General features: G+C 36.1%; 1 protein-coding gene across 1 annotated transcript in view; it reads right to left on the bottom strand.

Annotated features, from left to right (window-relative positions):
* LOC133205798 (uncharacterized) overlaps positions 1-9906 on the bottom strand; it is a 36365-nt gene extending 26459 nt beyond the window's left edge. The window contains exons 1-2 of the mRNA XM_061341677.1: positions 7469-9906; positions 6360-6438 (exon numbers count right to left, since the gene is read on the bottom strand). Coding sequence (XP_061197661.1) covers positions 6360-6438; positions 7469-9604 — 2215 coding nt within the window. The 5' untranslated portion in view covers positions 9605-9906. The remainder of the gene's footprint in view (positions 1-6359; positions 6439-7468) is intronic.
* Between the last annotated feature and the right edge of the window lie 7148 nt (positions 9907-17054).

Here is a 17054-nt window from a genome sequence, read left to right as displayed (position 1 = left end):
AACAATCCCAGCAATATCATGTGCAGTCTGAGATAATCTACGGTGTACTCTCTGCTATGAGAGGTCACAGGGGTCACAAAACAGCAGATAAAATATCTACGGTGAAATATAAAACATATTCAAGGCGTAATTGTCTGTTCCTTTTCTGGCAGGCAATTTTCAATAGGTGTTAAAATCTTTTCCTCGACTGAGATGGCCGATCTTTAAAAGGATCAATCATAAATAATCGCTTCACCACTGAAGTAGGGCTTCTCAAACACCAGGCTAGGTGAAGTTATATTGATGCACTGTCATAAACACAAATATTTGTTATTCAATGTGTAATTGATGTTAAACTTTATAATCGTTCCCAAATCACACGCACCTTTTTGTGTTGAAATTCATTGACCCAATCAATTTTCTTGTTATAAGAGTTTGTTGGAGAACAGCAAGCTGTCGATACACAAGACTTCCCATTAAATACCTGTCAAGCCGACAAATAAAGATCCTGGTGTATGATATATTTTTATCATTAAACCTGGTATTGAAACTTGTGTTTGACCTGCGGTGACTTGTGAGACCTTCATATTGTCCAAATTCCTCTGCGTCTACAGCAGAGTGGATTTCAAATACATAAATCTGAGCCATTTGATAAATGTGTTAGAAGATGTAAATACACTGAAAAAACATCACCTTATAAAGCAACAAGAACTCTCTCTGGTGAAACAGGTAAAAGTCTATCAGTGGTCTTTAAAACTATTTAAACACTTCATATCTTTTATTATTTCAAGCAATCCTTTTATTTACAAACCCAAAGGCCTTCAATGCCATTACAAAGCATATATCCTTCATTATATGTATAACTAAATTAAAAACTTCATTTATGTTGACTAATGCATCTTTATAAATCTTTGAACACTACAAATTGCATAATTTTTTTTAACCTACACTTTTTACTTCCAAGGCAGTGATCATGTGACCAGTTAAGACAGTTTCCATGACAATAAAAAGAATCTACTTAATATTTGTTTCCTTTTCTGCCATATTAAGACACTTTTATCAATAAGAGAGTGTGTTAATCTGAAGCTACGCTACTGTTATACAAAAGCAAATTAGGTTTCACAGAGACTTCTCCAATCAACAAGTAATTAGATTTTGCGGAAAAAGCAGCTTTATGCTTCTTTGGAAAGCCATTCTTTTTTATGGGGATAAATGGCAAAATCGTGTTAAGTGCCTGCAGCACACTGTATTGGGTCCTAATAACAGACACTCTAGAGTTTAAAAAAATCTCCGGTATTGATTGAGTTTTCTTCAGAATGACAGGTACTATTGAGGTGGATTAGGTGTCATTAAAGGAAAATGAAAAACAGAAATCATGGCAGACCCCAGTACAACACAAGGCCTTTACAGGCACTCACTTCAATCTCAACTGATAGAAATCAACATATACTGCCTGTCAAGGGATTTTGTTCAAAAACTCTATCACATTTTATCAGCCAGGGCTATTTTGCAGCATTCTTCTTTCAGAGGTTCAAATTTCTTGTCACAACCCCCAAGGAAGCTTCCACTACCTTAGCTTATCAATCAGTAGAGAAACAAAACAGTTCCAACAAGATGTGAATATTTTATGGGGAATCTGAGACCTTACCAATACTAATTAATCAGCTGAAAAGAATAAAGAAAGAGCTTCATAACTGTGGCCTGTTCATCACCCAATAAACAAGCTAGCATCAGACATCGACATCCACAAACTGGTCGGCGAGTCTCACAGGAAATTGCATTGGATCCATTTACAAGAATACATATGATATCCCAGCAATTTCCATAAAATGATTCATTAAATATTGATATACTAATATCTTTTTATTATTAGGGTTAGCGTTTTTCACCCTGGTGTTTATAAAGCTTTTGCATATCGATCTTGCTCCCTATGAGAGAAATCAATCCGCTTACTGAGGAGTTGATATTAATGGACAAATTTCCCGTGAACCTATTAGTTTATTATTTAACACAGACTACAGAATTACAAGGAGATATTGATTCATCGCACAATCAAGGGATAATATTCTACACCACTATGCAAAACAAATAAGAAATATTTATCCATGAGATTCCGGCTTTTGGGACAATGACGCAAGAAAAGGTGGGGGTGGGTCAATGTGTGAAAATGATGGTAAAAATTGTGGACCAAATCTAAGAACAGACCTATTATATGAAAAGCTAAATTAGCAAATCACCGTCAGCTTTATTAGAGATGTAAGATTTAAATAATGTCAATTAAAGACCATTAAAATGGCAATAATTTGGAGTTATTTTTTCCTGCGAGAGTGAGACAGGAAGTTTGGTTTTCATTAGGTGATAAAGACAGGCTGTGACTGACTCAAGTGTGAATGATATGCAATGGCAGATGATGGCCATAATTTTGATAAAATGTCCAAAATATGTATTATTGGAAAGGTAAAAGACCATTTTGCTTTTTTTGTGATGTAAATCATTTCATAAACCAGCTATCACCGATATTGGAATCTGTTACTGTCAGAATATCGATATTTTTTTCCTAATGTAAATCTGATAACGGCATAACATCTTCTGCAGTATCACAAGTAAAAGATAATCTTAATGTGCATTGCAGCAAACAAATCTGATCTGTGCCATAAAAAAGCCAGGCTCACTAATAAAACAGCCAAAATAAAAACCTGCAAAGTGAAAAAAATCAATATTCCCAATAGAGGCCATAATTAAGGCACTTGAGTAATGTCACATAAGAGTGGTCTCACTGGGACTCAGTAATGGGAGCAGTTCTGTCATCAAGTTTGTGTTTTATGCAACATTGACACGCCTAGGTCAAAGGTGTCACACTAGACTCATGGAAACTGTCATTGAGCCAACTTCATCGATTGTAACATAGAAACTATGAGGACAGTGGCAGCACCCCTGGATAGGGTATTTGGATATGAATATACACAGGACATTTTATATTGGGGAAACCTTATAATTACAATCAGCTCCCCCCACCCCATCTCCCATGTAAGCTCACAAGATGAGTAATTCATCTAGTTCCAAAAAATATAATATGCTCACCAACTAAACTTTTACGATTTTTAAAATACACATTTTTAGAACAAGAGGCCCAAGAACCTTACCAGTTGCCTGAGTATAATACAACACTGCAGAGGATAGAAGTATCAAATAAAACAATATAAACTAAAAGATGATATGTTGTATAAAAAGCAAATGAAATAGGATTATCAGGGATCAAAAAAATAATTAGTCTTGTATTCAGCAACAAATCTTAAAGTACATATACTTACTTGCCTGTACTTGTTCCCATATTGTCACTATCACCATGTAAACTAAACAAAACAATAGTGCTTGAGCACTGTTAGTAAACCCAACTAATTCCCTCTCACTTAGATTTTCAAAGAAATAATGCATTTTCACTATATAATCAATAGTCTCCTGCCCTTTAAAAAAACCCACCGAACCTGGGACCACAAATTTCACAATTTTGGAAAAGACACCCTTGCTCACCATAACCATGGAATTAGTTTTGTTGCTTAATACCCAAGAGCATAGAATAAGATTTTCAAAGAATTAATGCATTTTTACTATATAATCAATAAAGCCCACCTTAACACTAGAATCCCTTAGGCCAGGAAATTCACATTTTTAGAATAGGCATCCTTGGTCATCAAAACCATGCACGTAGCTATAAGCATTTTCAATATATTATCATATAAGAGCCCCTGCCTTAACTCAGGAACCCCTGACCCTGGGGCCATGAATTTCAAATTTTTGGTAGAGGACTTAATTGCTTATTACAATTATGACAACAGTTCAACTGCTTGGTGTCCAGGAGTATAGAAAAAAGATTTTTAAAGATTGCATTAATTTTGGTGGTTTTATCTCCATCCCTAGGCTCCAGGGGGACAGGGACCAAGAAACTCACAAGTTTTACCCCCCTTCCCTCATGCTATTACCAATTTTGGTTGAAATTGGTTCAGCGGTTCGGGAGGAGAGGATGAAAATGTTCAAATGTTAACAAACATTGCATGATGACGAACAAAAAAAGATAGCAAAAGGTCACCTGAGTAACTCAAGTGACCTAAAAATGAATTTTATTTCTTTTTTTTAAATTCAGATACAAGTATTCAGGTTAGAGATATCACTGAGTGCTAAGTTGTACAGTGCAAATATTGAAAATAGGGATCTTAGGAGTAAACAAGAGGCCCATGGGCCTCATTGTTCACCTGAGTCACTATGGCACTTCTGTTATTCATCATCAGTTTTAAAAAAAAAAACTCTCTCTTTAAGGTATTTCATTTTACCGCTTTTTGATGATGCAAGTACACAAAAAACCCCTCCATTGTTTTGTTCATTTTCCTGTGGGGACAAATCATACAGGTTCCCTCTGTTTATGATTTAAATCTTTAAAACCCTTAAAAACATAAACATGTGGTCACACATAGAAAACAAAGTAATGGATTCATCATGAATCACAAATGAAGAGGGATTGTTTTTAAGCAGAGACCTAAGAGAAGGACATCCAGATCTTCACTATACACAAGTAATGATCAATGTCACAGCAAACACAGCAAGCTCTACCATTTATAACTTACATTTCTTGTCTATTTTTAACTGGTTTTCCAAATAACTCTTATTAAGACAAAAAGCACACTGGTTGTTTTTTGGGACAAATATTTGTTTTCTATTAAAAATAATATTAATTATTATGAAGTGTTGTCGTTTTCTTTTTATGTCTGAAGAAGATATCCATCATTTGACACTGAGAATTCTGCAATTCTATAGATAAGAAGCTTAAAACAAAGCATATTTAACTTGAATTAGTTAAAGTGGTGCTGTAATGAAATATGAAATAAATTGCGAGTGTAATGAGCCTCCATAAGTCCATACAAAATTTTGATCCATGGTGTGGAATAAAACCTACCAATAGTCCTAAGGGGGCTATGATTTATTTAAAGTTGAAATCACACATCATTTAGAAGCATTAATATGACTAACATGGCCCTGCTGTTCTGGAAAAGATTATAAGCCTTATAAACAAACTTGCATGTAAACTATCTCAAGATGCTTGCATACCAATACATGTATGAGTAATAATTGCATTTTTGTTCATTGGAGCAAGATTTTCCCTATATATTCCAATGTAAAACTTTGATCTCTTATCATGGCCCCACTCTTCCCAGGGGTGTCATGATTTGAACAAACTTCAATTAAAACTATGTCAGGAAGCTTACATACAAGTTTCATCTTTTTTGCCCCAGTGGTTCTTGAGAAGACCTTTAAAGATGCCATTAAATTTTCATTAATTCTTAATAATCTCCCCTTGAAAGAGGGTGTGGCCCTTCATTTGAACAAACTTGAATCCCCTTTACCCAAGGGTGCTTTGTGGCAAGTTTGGTTGAAATTGGCCCAGTGGTTCTGGAGAAGAAGATAAAATTGCAAAATGTTTAAGACAACAACAACAACAAACAATAGACAAATTTCAATCAGAAAAGCTCACTTGAGCCTTCAGCTCATGAGAGCTATAATCAGATATATACACAACCAGTAACTTTTGTAAATACTTTCAAATAATCTTCATATTATAGAGACAGTAAGTGCCAAAGGGAGGTAACCTGTACAGATTTGTTTTAAACCATGCAAAACCAATATATCGATCAGTTGTCCTTCTTCTTATAATCTTCAGTAATAATGCAATTGCATTCTTTTCTATTTCAAAGAAAAGAATTGATACAATGATTCCCCTCCCTCTTTTTTGTCCTACCTTTACAAAATATTTTTTTCTATTTGTATTTATATCAATGCATTAGATGTTATAGTTTCATTGGATAATTTATTTTATCATGTTTGCTCCTTTATTCAGTGGATATAGCTCATAGGATATTGGTTGTGATGTCAAATCAAGTCAAATATTGTGGATTTACATATATAAAACAGTGTAAACATGTGATAGAATCTCCCATGGCTTGTGGTTAGATATGAGTTTATCCAACTTGTATTTTTAATCCCCTCACCAAGGCTCAAGGATAAAAACACACAGCTCGTTGGATAAAAAAATCATATCTAACCACACAAATCATGGGAGATCCTATACAGTTATGTTATCTTTCATTATATTTTCATTGAATTTCTTTTCAATTTTATCACAGTAAGTGATCAAATTAAAAATGCAGATTTTTAGGACTACTACTAAAAGTTTGACATCTCTTGAAGTCTATCATAGACTTAGTTTATTAATCATCTGCATTTGTTTAACCAATTCATCAGTTCACTTTCTCTATCAGTCTCTCTGGACGCCACTGCAAATCTGAAAATATCAACCACAGCAATGGGGGAAAAAAACTTAGTAAACATACCACTCTCAGGAGTTGCATCATCAACAGCTTCTACATCTACATCTCGATTTTCTACTGCATCTGAATGAGATTCCTTTTCCTGAAATAAAATCACTTTAAAATTAATTATTTACAGAATGTATAGGATGGGAGGAGACTTTCACTTCTTATTTGACCTACCTATTTTTGTTGTTACGCTTTTTTTATTGCTTTTTGCACAAATAATTCCATATAATAGAAAACATATTTGAAGAAAAAAATGCATGGAAAACATAAAGAGGAAAGATTTAAATGCTCTACACAAATGGACGGGCCAAATGGACTGTTTAACTTCAGAAAGTCAGAAATATGAATTTATAAGGCCTTCATTTAATTAATAACTGGTTAAATAATGTTAGCACTCCAGTGGAGAATAAAAATATTACAAGGCATTTAAATTTCACCTTCAATTCAAGTTTTAATTCATTATTTTGCATATACTGACATACATGTACATACATGATCAAAAACCAAACTAAAAAATATGAAGAACTCTCAAGATTAAGTTGGCATTTTAACTATTTAGAATATAATGTTTTGGCCCTTCTCATTCTGAAATTAAAACCCAATTCTAGTATCTAACAATTTGACATCAGGTCAAACTGTGATAAAAATCTTTTCCAAATAATGGACAAACAAAATACAAAGACTCAAGGCTTAAATATTAGAACACATTTCTAACATGTCCTCTTTGCTATTAAGATCTTTGTATTTAAACTTTTTAAAAGATGCTGTACTTTTCATTAATATTCTCCTTTAATACTTGTGCCAAATAAGAATGTAATCTTAATTTTTCAAGCATATTTTATGTGTACACAGGAAATTTTTCACTTCTTAAATCAGGAACTAAAAAAGCATTAAATCACATTAAGAGATAAACACATTTAGAAGACAATAAAACCACAAATCCAAGGTCATAAATGTATAATGAGAACTCTATACACACTGGACCAGGATTGTCATTTCAAACTAACATTTATTAGTACAAAAAATGTAAAATGAAAAACACTTAAAATCAGTCAAAATAAATTTACTTATTTTATAAAGCAAACTAATGGGGTTAAAATCCAAGAGAAATAATTTTTACACACCTCCTCCCCTGGCTCCATGTCCTGTTCACTCGGCTCCTCTATTGAGGTCCTCTGTACCCAATTGTATTTTCGCAAATTGATCGGCAACTTGAGTCTTTCATAGGCTGCATACTGCTGATTCAGGTCTGCGGCACAGGGTTTACATGCTATCACCAGCAGGCCTCCACTAAGAATCAGGGAGTCAGGGGGACACTTTATGTCTTTTAGGAAAGGAAATTTGGCTGCCTCTAGCATCTTTACATTTTTTCTATCTGTCGTTTTAGCACAAATGTAACACACAAAGTCAGGCATGACATATCTGCGATGCCACCGGTTGATTGTTTCAGCATTGGGAAACTCCTCATAATGGTTCCATTGCTTCAAAAGCATGTGGAAGCATATGCTGCAGACAATCACTGTTCCCTCTTCTGTCATTGTCTCTGCTCCTCTTGCTGGGCTGGAGTTTGTCAAAAATGGAAAGAAAGGCATCACCATTGTGTTGCTGCTTTTAGTTTCATGTGTGACAGGATAGGCATGTAAAACATGAGTGTTCATCATTCTTGATTTTTCTCCACACAAGAAGCAGATCTTTTTTGGCTTTGACACAGCTTGTTCTAAAGGATGAGGTATGGTTGTACCAGAACTCAGATTCTCGAATGGTCTTTTGAGCAGTGTAGACAGTTTGCTTGGTGATGTTGATGACATGACTGGCCTATGTTTTTCCTCAGATACAGCAATGGCTAAAAGCCCTTGAGAACTTCCACGGCTGCTTCCAGATGAACCTTCCATTATGTGGATATTCAGGGGTCGAGTTGCCTCTGATTTAACAACTGATCCCTTAGATTCTTGTCCACTAGCCCTGTCTGTGACATGAATTCGCTGCAAGTCATCTCGATGGCCTGCCTTTGCAAATGATAAGGAGTACTTGCGTTGGTAAACTGGTACCTGCATAGATTCTTGTACTTGCCATTGGTGATAAAGTTCAGCATAACAGTTTCGGCATGATAGAACAGATCCATCAGACTTCAAGGGCTGAGCACCCTTTGGACGTTGAAGCTCTTGTACAAATGGAAAGAACAAAGTTCCCATGGTAGGGTCATGAGGGGGCATAGTGTATAACAACCTGATCAAATCACTGCCATACAGCTTACCACACAAATAACATACATACTCATCAGTTTCCACTGGAGTTTTAGGCAGTCTCTCAGTATGGGTCACTGGTTCTGACTTAGGTACCTTGAGTTTTTCATCACAGAGTTTGTAGATGCGATTTTGAAATGGCACACCGGCCAGCTCATATGCCTGCCACTGCTGGTATAGCAGAAGCCTGCAGTCCCCACATACAATTGCCTGTCCATGCTGGTTCAGGGGAAATGCTCCCTCAGGTTGGCTGATTTTTTGTAAAACTGGGAAGAATGGTTCACTGGTTGAATTCATTGCTGTTGAAACATATTTACAATTCCTTACTGGAGTACTCTGTGCACAGATGTAACAAACAATTGTCTGTTCTTTCTCACTAGGTAAAGAAACAGGCTTTGCTTTAGAATTTTTTCGAACAGTCAGATCAAGAACTCCTTCACTTTGTGCACCCTTTGAGCTGACATTTGCATGGTGGACAGGGATCTCCTCACGAGGGAGACTCACTGATTGGCTGGACATCTTGGGCTTCATTTGAGGTTTAGCATCAGATTTGTAGCTCAGACTTTGTTCCCTGTGGCCTGTGTGGTTGTTACTTGGAGTTTCTCTTTCCTCCTTATGAAATGGTGGAGATGGTGGATAATCTCTTGTGTTATTGTCAGGTGATGCCCGCCCCTCAACCCCTGGCTGATAATTCAGACCCATAATTTGTGCAATGTATTCTCCTTGTAGTCTCATTTCAGCCCCTGTAAAATGTCCATTGTCTGCACGCTTCAGCCAATATAAGCGTTTAATTGCAGGAGTTTTGGACCTTTCATATGTCTCCCACTGCTGTGTCAGAAACGCATAGCACACCCTACAGCAGTCTACTGTCCCAGAGCTGGTGGGCAACCGCGCCCCTTTTGGTGGATCATGATGTTCCAAAAATGGAAAATAGGGCAGTCTGTCGTGTGGTTTGATCCGCAGCCCCGTTTCTGCACCCAGGCTACCACACACAAAACAAACATGTCGACCCGACATTACTTTTATCTATGATATCAAATGCATCGCTTCAGTGGAGTCCGTGATATTTAAATACACAACATGCTTACTGTCAAAAAAGTTTGTCGCTTCCATGTTTTCTTCAGTGTTGTTTTGATGAATTTGTAGACAAATTTTGTCACATGCTGACACTCATTAATTAATCTTATCACTTCCCATATTCAAATGATTTATCGTACTGTTTATAAAATCCGTAATTTGTCACTGATTCTCGATTTTAAAAACAATGAAATCGTAGTACGAGGGAATCCCTGTTTTTGGCGGCCATGTTTGGACATCTGTCTCTTCCCATAATGCATCTGCTATAAGAAAGTAATCCCGACAGGTGCTCTACTAGCCTAAAAATAGCACAGGCGAGACTCCCCATAACAGTTATAAAGCGCGCTTTACAACAAACATAGATGTTTAACATGTGTTGAGTATACTATTTTTGCTCAGATTGTCTAGGGACCCTGTGCATATATGCATATCAGATTTACTAGGTCCCTAGCCTTTAAGATCGGAGGAAATCCAAAGAGGCCTGCAGTGACATAGCTACCTTGTATGCAGCATTGCTATTCTCTGTTGAGAAGTTGTTATTCACAAATTCACAAAAATGATATAAACATAGTTTAACACTTGATAAACTAGGTTTGTCAATTGTAAACTATAGTTTACGAACTGTAAACTATAGTTAACGATTCGTTAACTATAGTTTTCATCTGTAAACTATATTTAACGGTTGTAAAGTGTAGTTTACGAATGCTAATCTAAGTTTATCTGTCTGTAAATAAACGTTAACAATAGATTTTACTGATAAATATAGATTCTCATTTGTAAACTATAATTTACATTCGTTAACCATATTTAAGAGTTGTTAATCATAGTTTCACAAATTGTGAAACTATATTTATCAGATAATTATGTTTTCCGTTCGTTAATTATAGATTTCGGTTGTAAACCATAGTTAACTGTCATTAATACTCATAAACTGTATTTAACAGACGTAAACTATACTTAACGATCGTAAACTACAGTTTTGAGAGATAAACTATGATTCAAATTTGCCAATCATAGTTTATCGTCATAAACGATAATTCACACTCGTAAACTATAGTTAAGAGTTGTTAAATATAGTTTATTAATCTAAACACCTGTTAAGGTCAGCAATGCTCAGTCATTTTTGTTTGATCAGCGCAAAGGGTTGGGAAGACGGCAAGGATAATTCCGTTGCTGATGAAGTAGATCACGAGAAAATGCCCTAATTATGATAATCTTTGGTCAGACATTAATAATAATTTGTGAATGCATGAACATCTCGAATATACGAAAGTCTATTAGGATCAAAGTACGGTAAAAAAAATTTTTTAAAAGGCGTTATATCGACTTTTCAAAAGGCGTTATAACGCGAAAAAGGCGTAATAACGGCTTTTGAAAAGGCGTTATAACGCGGAAAAAGGCGTAATAACGCAAATAAAGACGTAATTACGCCTTTCCAAAAGGCGTTATTACGCCTTTCCAAAAGGCGTTATTACACCTTTTAAAAAGGCGTTATTACGCCTTTCTAAAAGGCATTATTACGCCTTTCCAAAAGGCATTATTACGCCTTTCCGAAAGGCGTTATTACGCCCTTTTTAAAAGGCGTTATTATGCCTTTCCAAAAGACGTTATTACGCCTTTCCAAAAGGCGTTATTACGCCTTTCCGAAAGGCATTATTACGCCCTTTTAAAAGGCGTTATTACGCCTTTCTAAAAGGCATTTTAAAATACGTCTTTCCAAAAGGCGTTATTATGCCTTTTGAAAAGCCATTATTATGTCTTTGACAGGCCCGTGCTTTTGAAGAGGGGGGGGGGGCAGCCTCCCATAAAATTGACAAGCAAACAAAAAAAGGAAACACCCCCCCCCCCGAAAAAAATAAACTGCCAAAACTTGTGGGGAATCTTTTTCTAACTTTTCTTTTTTTTTAAGTGCAATGACTTGCCCGAGTTTAACCATACTGCAACAAAATGTTAAGGGACCAAGCAATCAATAAATGATTTTTTATATTTAAACTATAGCAAGATTATTCTCCCAAAAAGTGGGGTGGGGGAGCCCCCCCCCCCCCCCCCAATTGCATTCGCACTACCGGCCTGTTTGAAAAGGAGTTATATCCAAAAATGGAAAGGCGTTATTTTAAAATAATAAATATATGAAAGATTGAACCAAAGCCATCTTTATTTATGCAATATTTAGATTATAGTTTTAATATTATAAATTATATCATAAATTATAGTATTTTCTATATTCCTGAACAGCTGTTTGCATGCGCATTAAGAGAAGTCAACACTCTTCTTTTGAAAATCCAGGATATAGGCAGAGCCAGCTTTTGGCTTTGCTAGCCATGTACTAAAAATTCATGCATAGATATAATGAGCAATTAGCCTTCAACCAAAGGAGATGGGTGAACATGACGAGCGATAAGCCTACAGTGTGACAAACATGAAGATGAAAAAATAAATTTTGATTATATCAAAATTTTCTTTGATATGTCGTCTAATATTAAAATATTCTTTATGTAAAATCTCTACAATTTGCAAAAATCCCTCAAAGTTTGAAATTATTTGCCTGTGAAATATTAGACACACACTAAAGCGGGCAAAAGAGTCATTTTCTCATACTATAACACTATTTTTCAATATGAGTGGGTCTTCGCTCCACCTTTTTGAAAGTTAATCCTCAAAGTTTGCATAAAAATATACATATTTTGATTACCAAAAATATGGAGCAATGACCCACTATACCTTAAAAATATACTTTTATAACATAACATTCGCATCTTTTCGAGAAATACTTGGTCCATTAAGTCAAGGGTCATATCACAAACATGATTTAAATGTCACCCTTCATCAGGACTTGTGTAGTCTAGTGGTTAGCGTGCTAGTCTCGAAAGAAAATGATACTTAGGATTTTTATTGCTAGGGTTCGAACCCCACGAACACCACATTATTTTTTTTAATAAAAGAATAAAATTTGCCGAGAAAATTTTCCTCAGAAAAATTTGTTTATCATAATTTCATAAATTTCAATAATGAGAACTTTACTCTCAGGCCCGTAGCAATTTCAGTTTGGGGGGGGGGGGGGGCACAGCCATACATTTTCAGTTGAGGGGGCACTATCTACTACCAAAAATTTCTTAACAAGCAAAAAAAAAAAAAAAAAAAAAAATGAAAAAAAGGGCACCAGACGTTTTTATTGAGGGGGCACAGACATATAGTATCTATGTTTTCTATAGTAATATATATATATATCGGCAAAATTATTGGGGGGCACGGCCCCCCGTGCCCCCCCCCCCCCGCGGTTCCTACGGCCATGACTCTAAATACTAAATTCACAAACTGAACATTATTTTGATATATTTGAAGCTATAGGCTTTCTGCACGCTATGTTCGCCCATCTCCTTTCTGAAATCCATGCACCTTGGTAGAGGTGTCTGGCATCAGAGAAGGACTAAGTTGGTTTAACACTGAAAATATTTTACACATTTAAAAATCTTTTATCCTGGAAATCTAATTATAATCAGCCCCCAGGGTGGGCTAAGCAAGTCATGTATTGAAAAATAAGGGGCGTAATAACGCCTTTAGGAAAGGCGTAATAACGCCCTTTGGAAAGGCGTGATAACGCGTTTTGGAAAGGCATAATAACGCCTTTTGGAAAGGCGTAATAACGCCTTTTGGAAAGGTGTAATAAAGCCTTTTGGAAAGGCGTATAACGCTTTTGGAAAGGCGTAATAACGCCTTTTGGAAAGGCATAATCACGCCTTTTAAAAAAGGCGTAATAACGCCTTTTGAAAAGGCGTAATTACGCCTTTTTTGGCATTATAACGCCTTTTGGAAAGGCGTTATTACGCCTTTTCCCGCGTTATAACGCCTTCTCAAAAAGCGTCATTACCCCTTTTTTCGTGTTATAACGCCTTTTGAAATGGCGTTATAACGCCTTTAATTTTTTTTTTTACCGTAGTTTGATCCTAATAGGCTTTCGTACGAATATATTCAATTTTAACAAAGGGCTCATGGACCACAACGCTCACCTGAATCAGTTTGGCCCTACAGCAGATTTTTTTTAAATTTTCTGCTTCTTTTCATACAAAAAAGATTGACTCCATATTGTGGACCAAAATCTAGCCCAAGAAGAGCTATGATGTAATCAAATTTGATTCCACACAAAACTGGGATGCTTCAATATCAATACGATTAACAGGGCCCTGCTGTTCAAGATTTTTTTTGTACACATGCATCCGAATATTATTACGCTCGTTATTACTGTACGCTCCGAAATTCTGGTAGTCGCACTTTGTACAGCGACTACATAATTTAGCGTAAAAAAGTTAAGAATGTTGGATCGTTAAAAAGATCTGATTTTCGGAGCGAAATAAAGATAAAGTTTTATTCGGATTGGGAAAATGTTCATTTTTTAGCTCACCCGAGCCAAAGGTTCATGTGGGCTTTTCTGATCGAAATTTGTCCGTTAATTGTCTGTTGTCTGTCATTGTTGTCACAGTTGCATCTTCTTCTCCAGAACCAACTGGCCAATTTCAAGCCAACTTGACACAGATCATCCTTTAGTAACTTTATTCAAATGAATAACCATGTTCTCTGACAAGGGGAGATAATTTAGAATTAGTGAAATTCAATGGCATCTCTTAAAAACCTTCTCAAGAACCACTATGCCAGGATAGATAAAACTTAAATGAAAGTTTCCTGACATAGTGTAGATTGAAGTTTGTTCAATCATGACCCTCGGGGTCACAATTTTGGTGCCGCAATAGGGGATCAATGCTGTACATGATCAATGCTATACATAGGAAACAGCGACCAACAGAATTTCGGAGCGTAACTAAGATATGATTTTCCGCGATATACGAGGTATAGCAGAAAATAATTACCTTGTTTCGGGAAAAATATCCAATGTTTCATATTATATAACTCGTGTACCAGCGACCTGGTTTCTGAGTGAATAAAGAATCGAAACTAAGTCACGTGGAGACAAATGCCTGAATAATGTTTGATTAGCATGGCTATTCAGTTCTAGCCTGTTTGCCATATTGGATAATAATAACAAGCATAATTTCAGTTGAAATTTGAATAACAAGTTAACGTGAGTTATTTTATTATTTTTATTTTGTGTTGCACAAATTGCAATTGCTTTAGTTGCACTGCTCCTGTATTTATTTCAGGCTTCAATTCCATATATCATACATGCATATTATAAAGCAAAGGTTTCAAGGAAAAACATGTTTTCATCTCTTGTTTTCATCCGGCCTGCAACGTCATATAGTTCAATATGAGTCCTCATACTAGTATACTGTTATACACACGAGTATGCGTATCCGTCATATGATATTTAAATCATATTTGTTGAAGCTCCCCAGTACCCTTCCTGGCTAGTTGGCAAATAATAACAGCATTTCTATGTATATGTTGTTTTGTTTTGTTTGTGTGTGTGTGTGTGTGTTTAGCTCACCTGAGCCAAAGGCTCAAGTTAGCTTTTCTATTCAAAGAGTGTCCGGCGTCCGTCTGTCGTCCGTAAACTTTTCACATTTTCGTCTTCTTCTCAAGAACCACTGAGCCAATTTCATCCAAACTTGCCACAAAGCATTCTTGGGTGAAGGGAATTTAAGTTTGTTCACAGGAAGTGTCGCACCCTCTTTCACGGGGGGATATTTAAGAATTCATGAAAATTTGGTGGCATCATTTAAAGATCTTCTTCTCAAGAACCTTTTGGCAGGAAAAGATGTAACTTATGTGAAAGCTTCATTACATACTCAAAATTTAAGTTTGTTCATATCATGACCCCAGGGGGTAGGGCGGGGCTGCAAGAAGGGGTCGAAGTTTTACATAGAAATATATAGGAAATGTCTTTAAAATTCCTCTTCTCTAGAACAGCAAAACCATGATTAGTCATATTATAATAGAAGTATCCTCAGGTAGTGTAGATTCAAGTTTGTTCCAATCATGACCCCCGGGGGTAGGGTAAGGCCACAACAGGGGGTCAAAGTTTACCATAGGAAGATCTAGGAAATATATCTTCAAAAATCTTCTTCTCAAGAACAGCTAAGCCATTATTAGTCACATTAATACAGAAGTATCCTCAGGTAGTGTTGATTCAAGTTTGTTCAAATCATGACCCCCAGGGTTAGGGCGGGGCCACAACAGTGGTTCAAAGTTCTTACATAGGAATATATAGGTGTAATGGTTAAGGGGCATTCGAGTAAAACGCATTGAAGACCTCAAATAATGGAATGACCTAACAACTCTTTGAATGGACTAGCCAAACCAAAGGGTATATAAGACAAAGCTTTGGGAAAGTCAGGCATTCAGAAGCTAGCTGAAGAAGTTGAATGTTGAGTTAGCAAAGAAGACGTTAAAGTATTCCATCCCTAATAACAACAGATTCAATGAAATTGAATACATAACAGATGTGTAGGTGTAGAATACTCTTTCCACCACAGTATTTGTTGATATTCTTATTATTTGAATTTTTATTAAAAAAAAAAAAGATTGTCCTCATAAACTTCAATGCAATCTTTGTTAATTAATTACTGCTTAGTGAATTACATTTTTGAAACTTTCTCTTGGTAAATCCTTTTCTACTGTAAAATGCTTTTACATAGGAAAAATCTTTAAAATCTTCTTCTCAAGAACAACTAAGCCATTATTAGTAATATTTAAACAGAAGCAACCTTGGGTATTGTAGAATCAATTTTGTTCAAATCATGGGGGAACAACAGAGGGACAAAGTTTTGCATAAGAAAATATAGGAATCATCTTGAAAAGATCTTTTGCTCAAGCACAGCAAAGCCATGATTAGTCATATTATTATAGAAGCATCCGCAGGTAGTGTAGATTTAAATTTGTTCGAATTTAAGGTGAGTAGGATGGGGTCACAATGAGAGATCAGAGTTTTACATAGAGTTTTACATAGGAAAACATAGGATTGATTGATTGTATGCTGTTTTACGTCCTGTTCGAGAATTTTTTACTTATATAGAGACCTCACCATATACCAGTGAAGGGCTTCAAATTAAGACCTACACTCGGCAATCGGGGTCATTGAGCAGTGAGGGATCTTTATCGTGCCTATGCCTGCCGTGACACGGGGCCTCGGTTTTTAAGGTCTCTTCCGAAGGACCCGTAACTTTCACTTCAAAATGCCGAACGCTTGGCGAAGGAGCAGTTGATATCTATTTTTTTTATCGACTTAGGTCAGTCGCAGCCGGGGCTCGAACTTACCACCTTCCGATCACGGATCGAGCGCTCTACAGAATGAGCTACCGTGACGGTGGAAAACATAGGAGAAAATCTGTTTAAGTACAGCGGAGCCATAGTAATATTGATATGGAAGCATCCTGAGGTAGTGTAAATTAAAGTCCCCCAGTTCAATACTGAACTGATGTCTTCTTCTTCTTCCTAG

This window comes from Saccostrea echinata, unplaced genomic scaffold (assembly GCF_033153115.1).
Source record: "Saccostrea echinata isolate AGI-Se365-2 ecotype Australia unplaced genomic scaffold, CSIRO_AGI_Sech_v1 ptg000054l, whole genome shotgun sequence".
Classification (NCBI taxonomy): Eukaryota; Metazoa; Mollusca; class Bivalvia; order Ostreida; family Ostreidae; genus Saccostrea; species Saccostrea echinata.
Note: the sequence above shows the minus strand (reverse complement) of the source record. Positions and strands in the feature narration are given on the sequence as shown.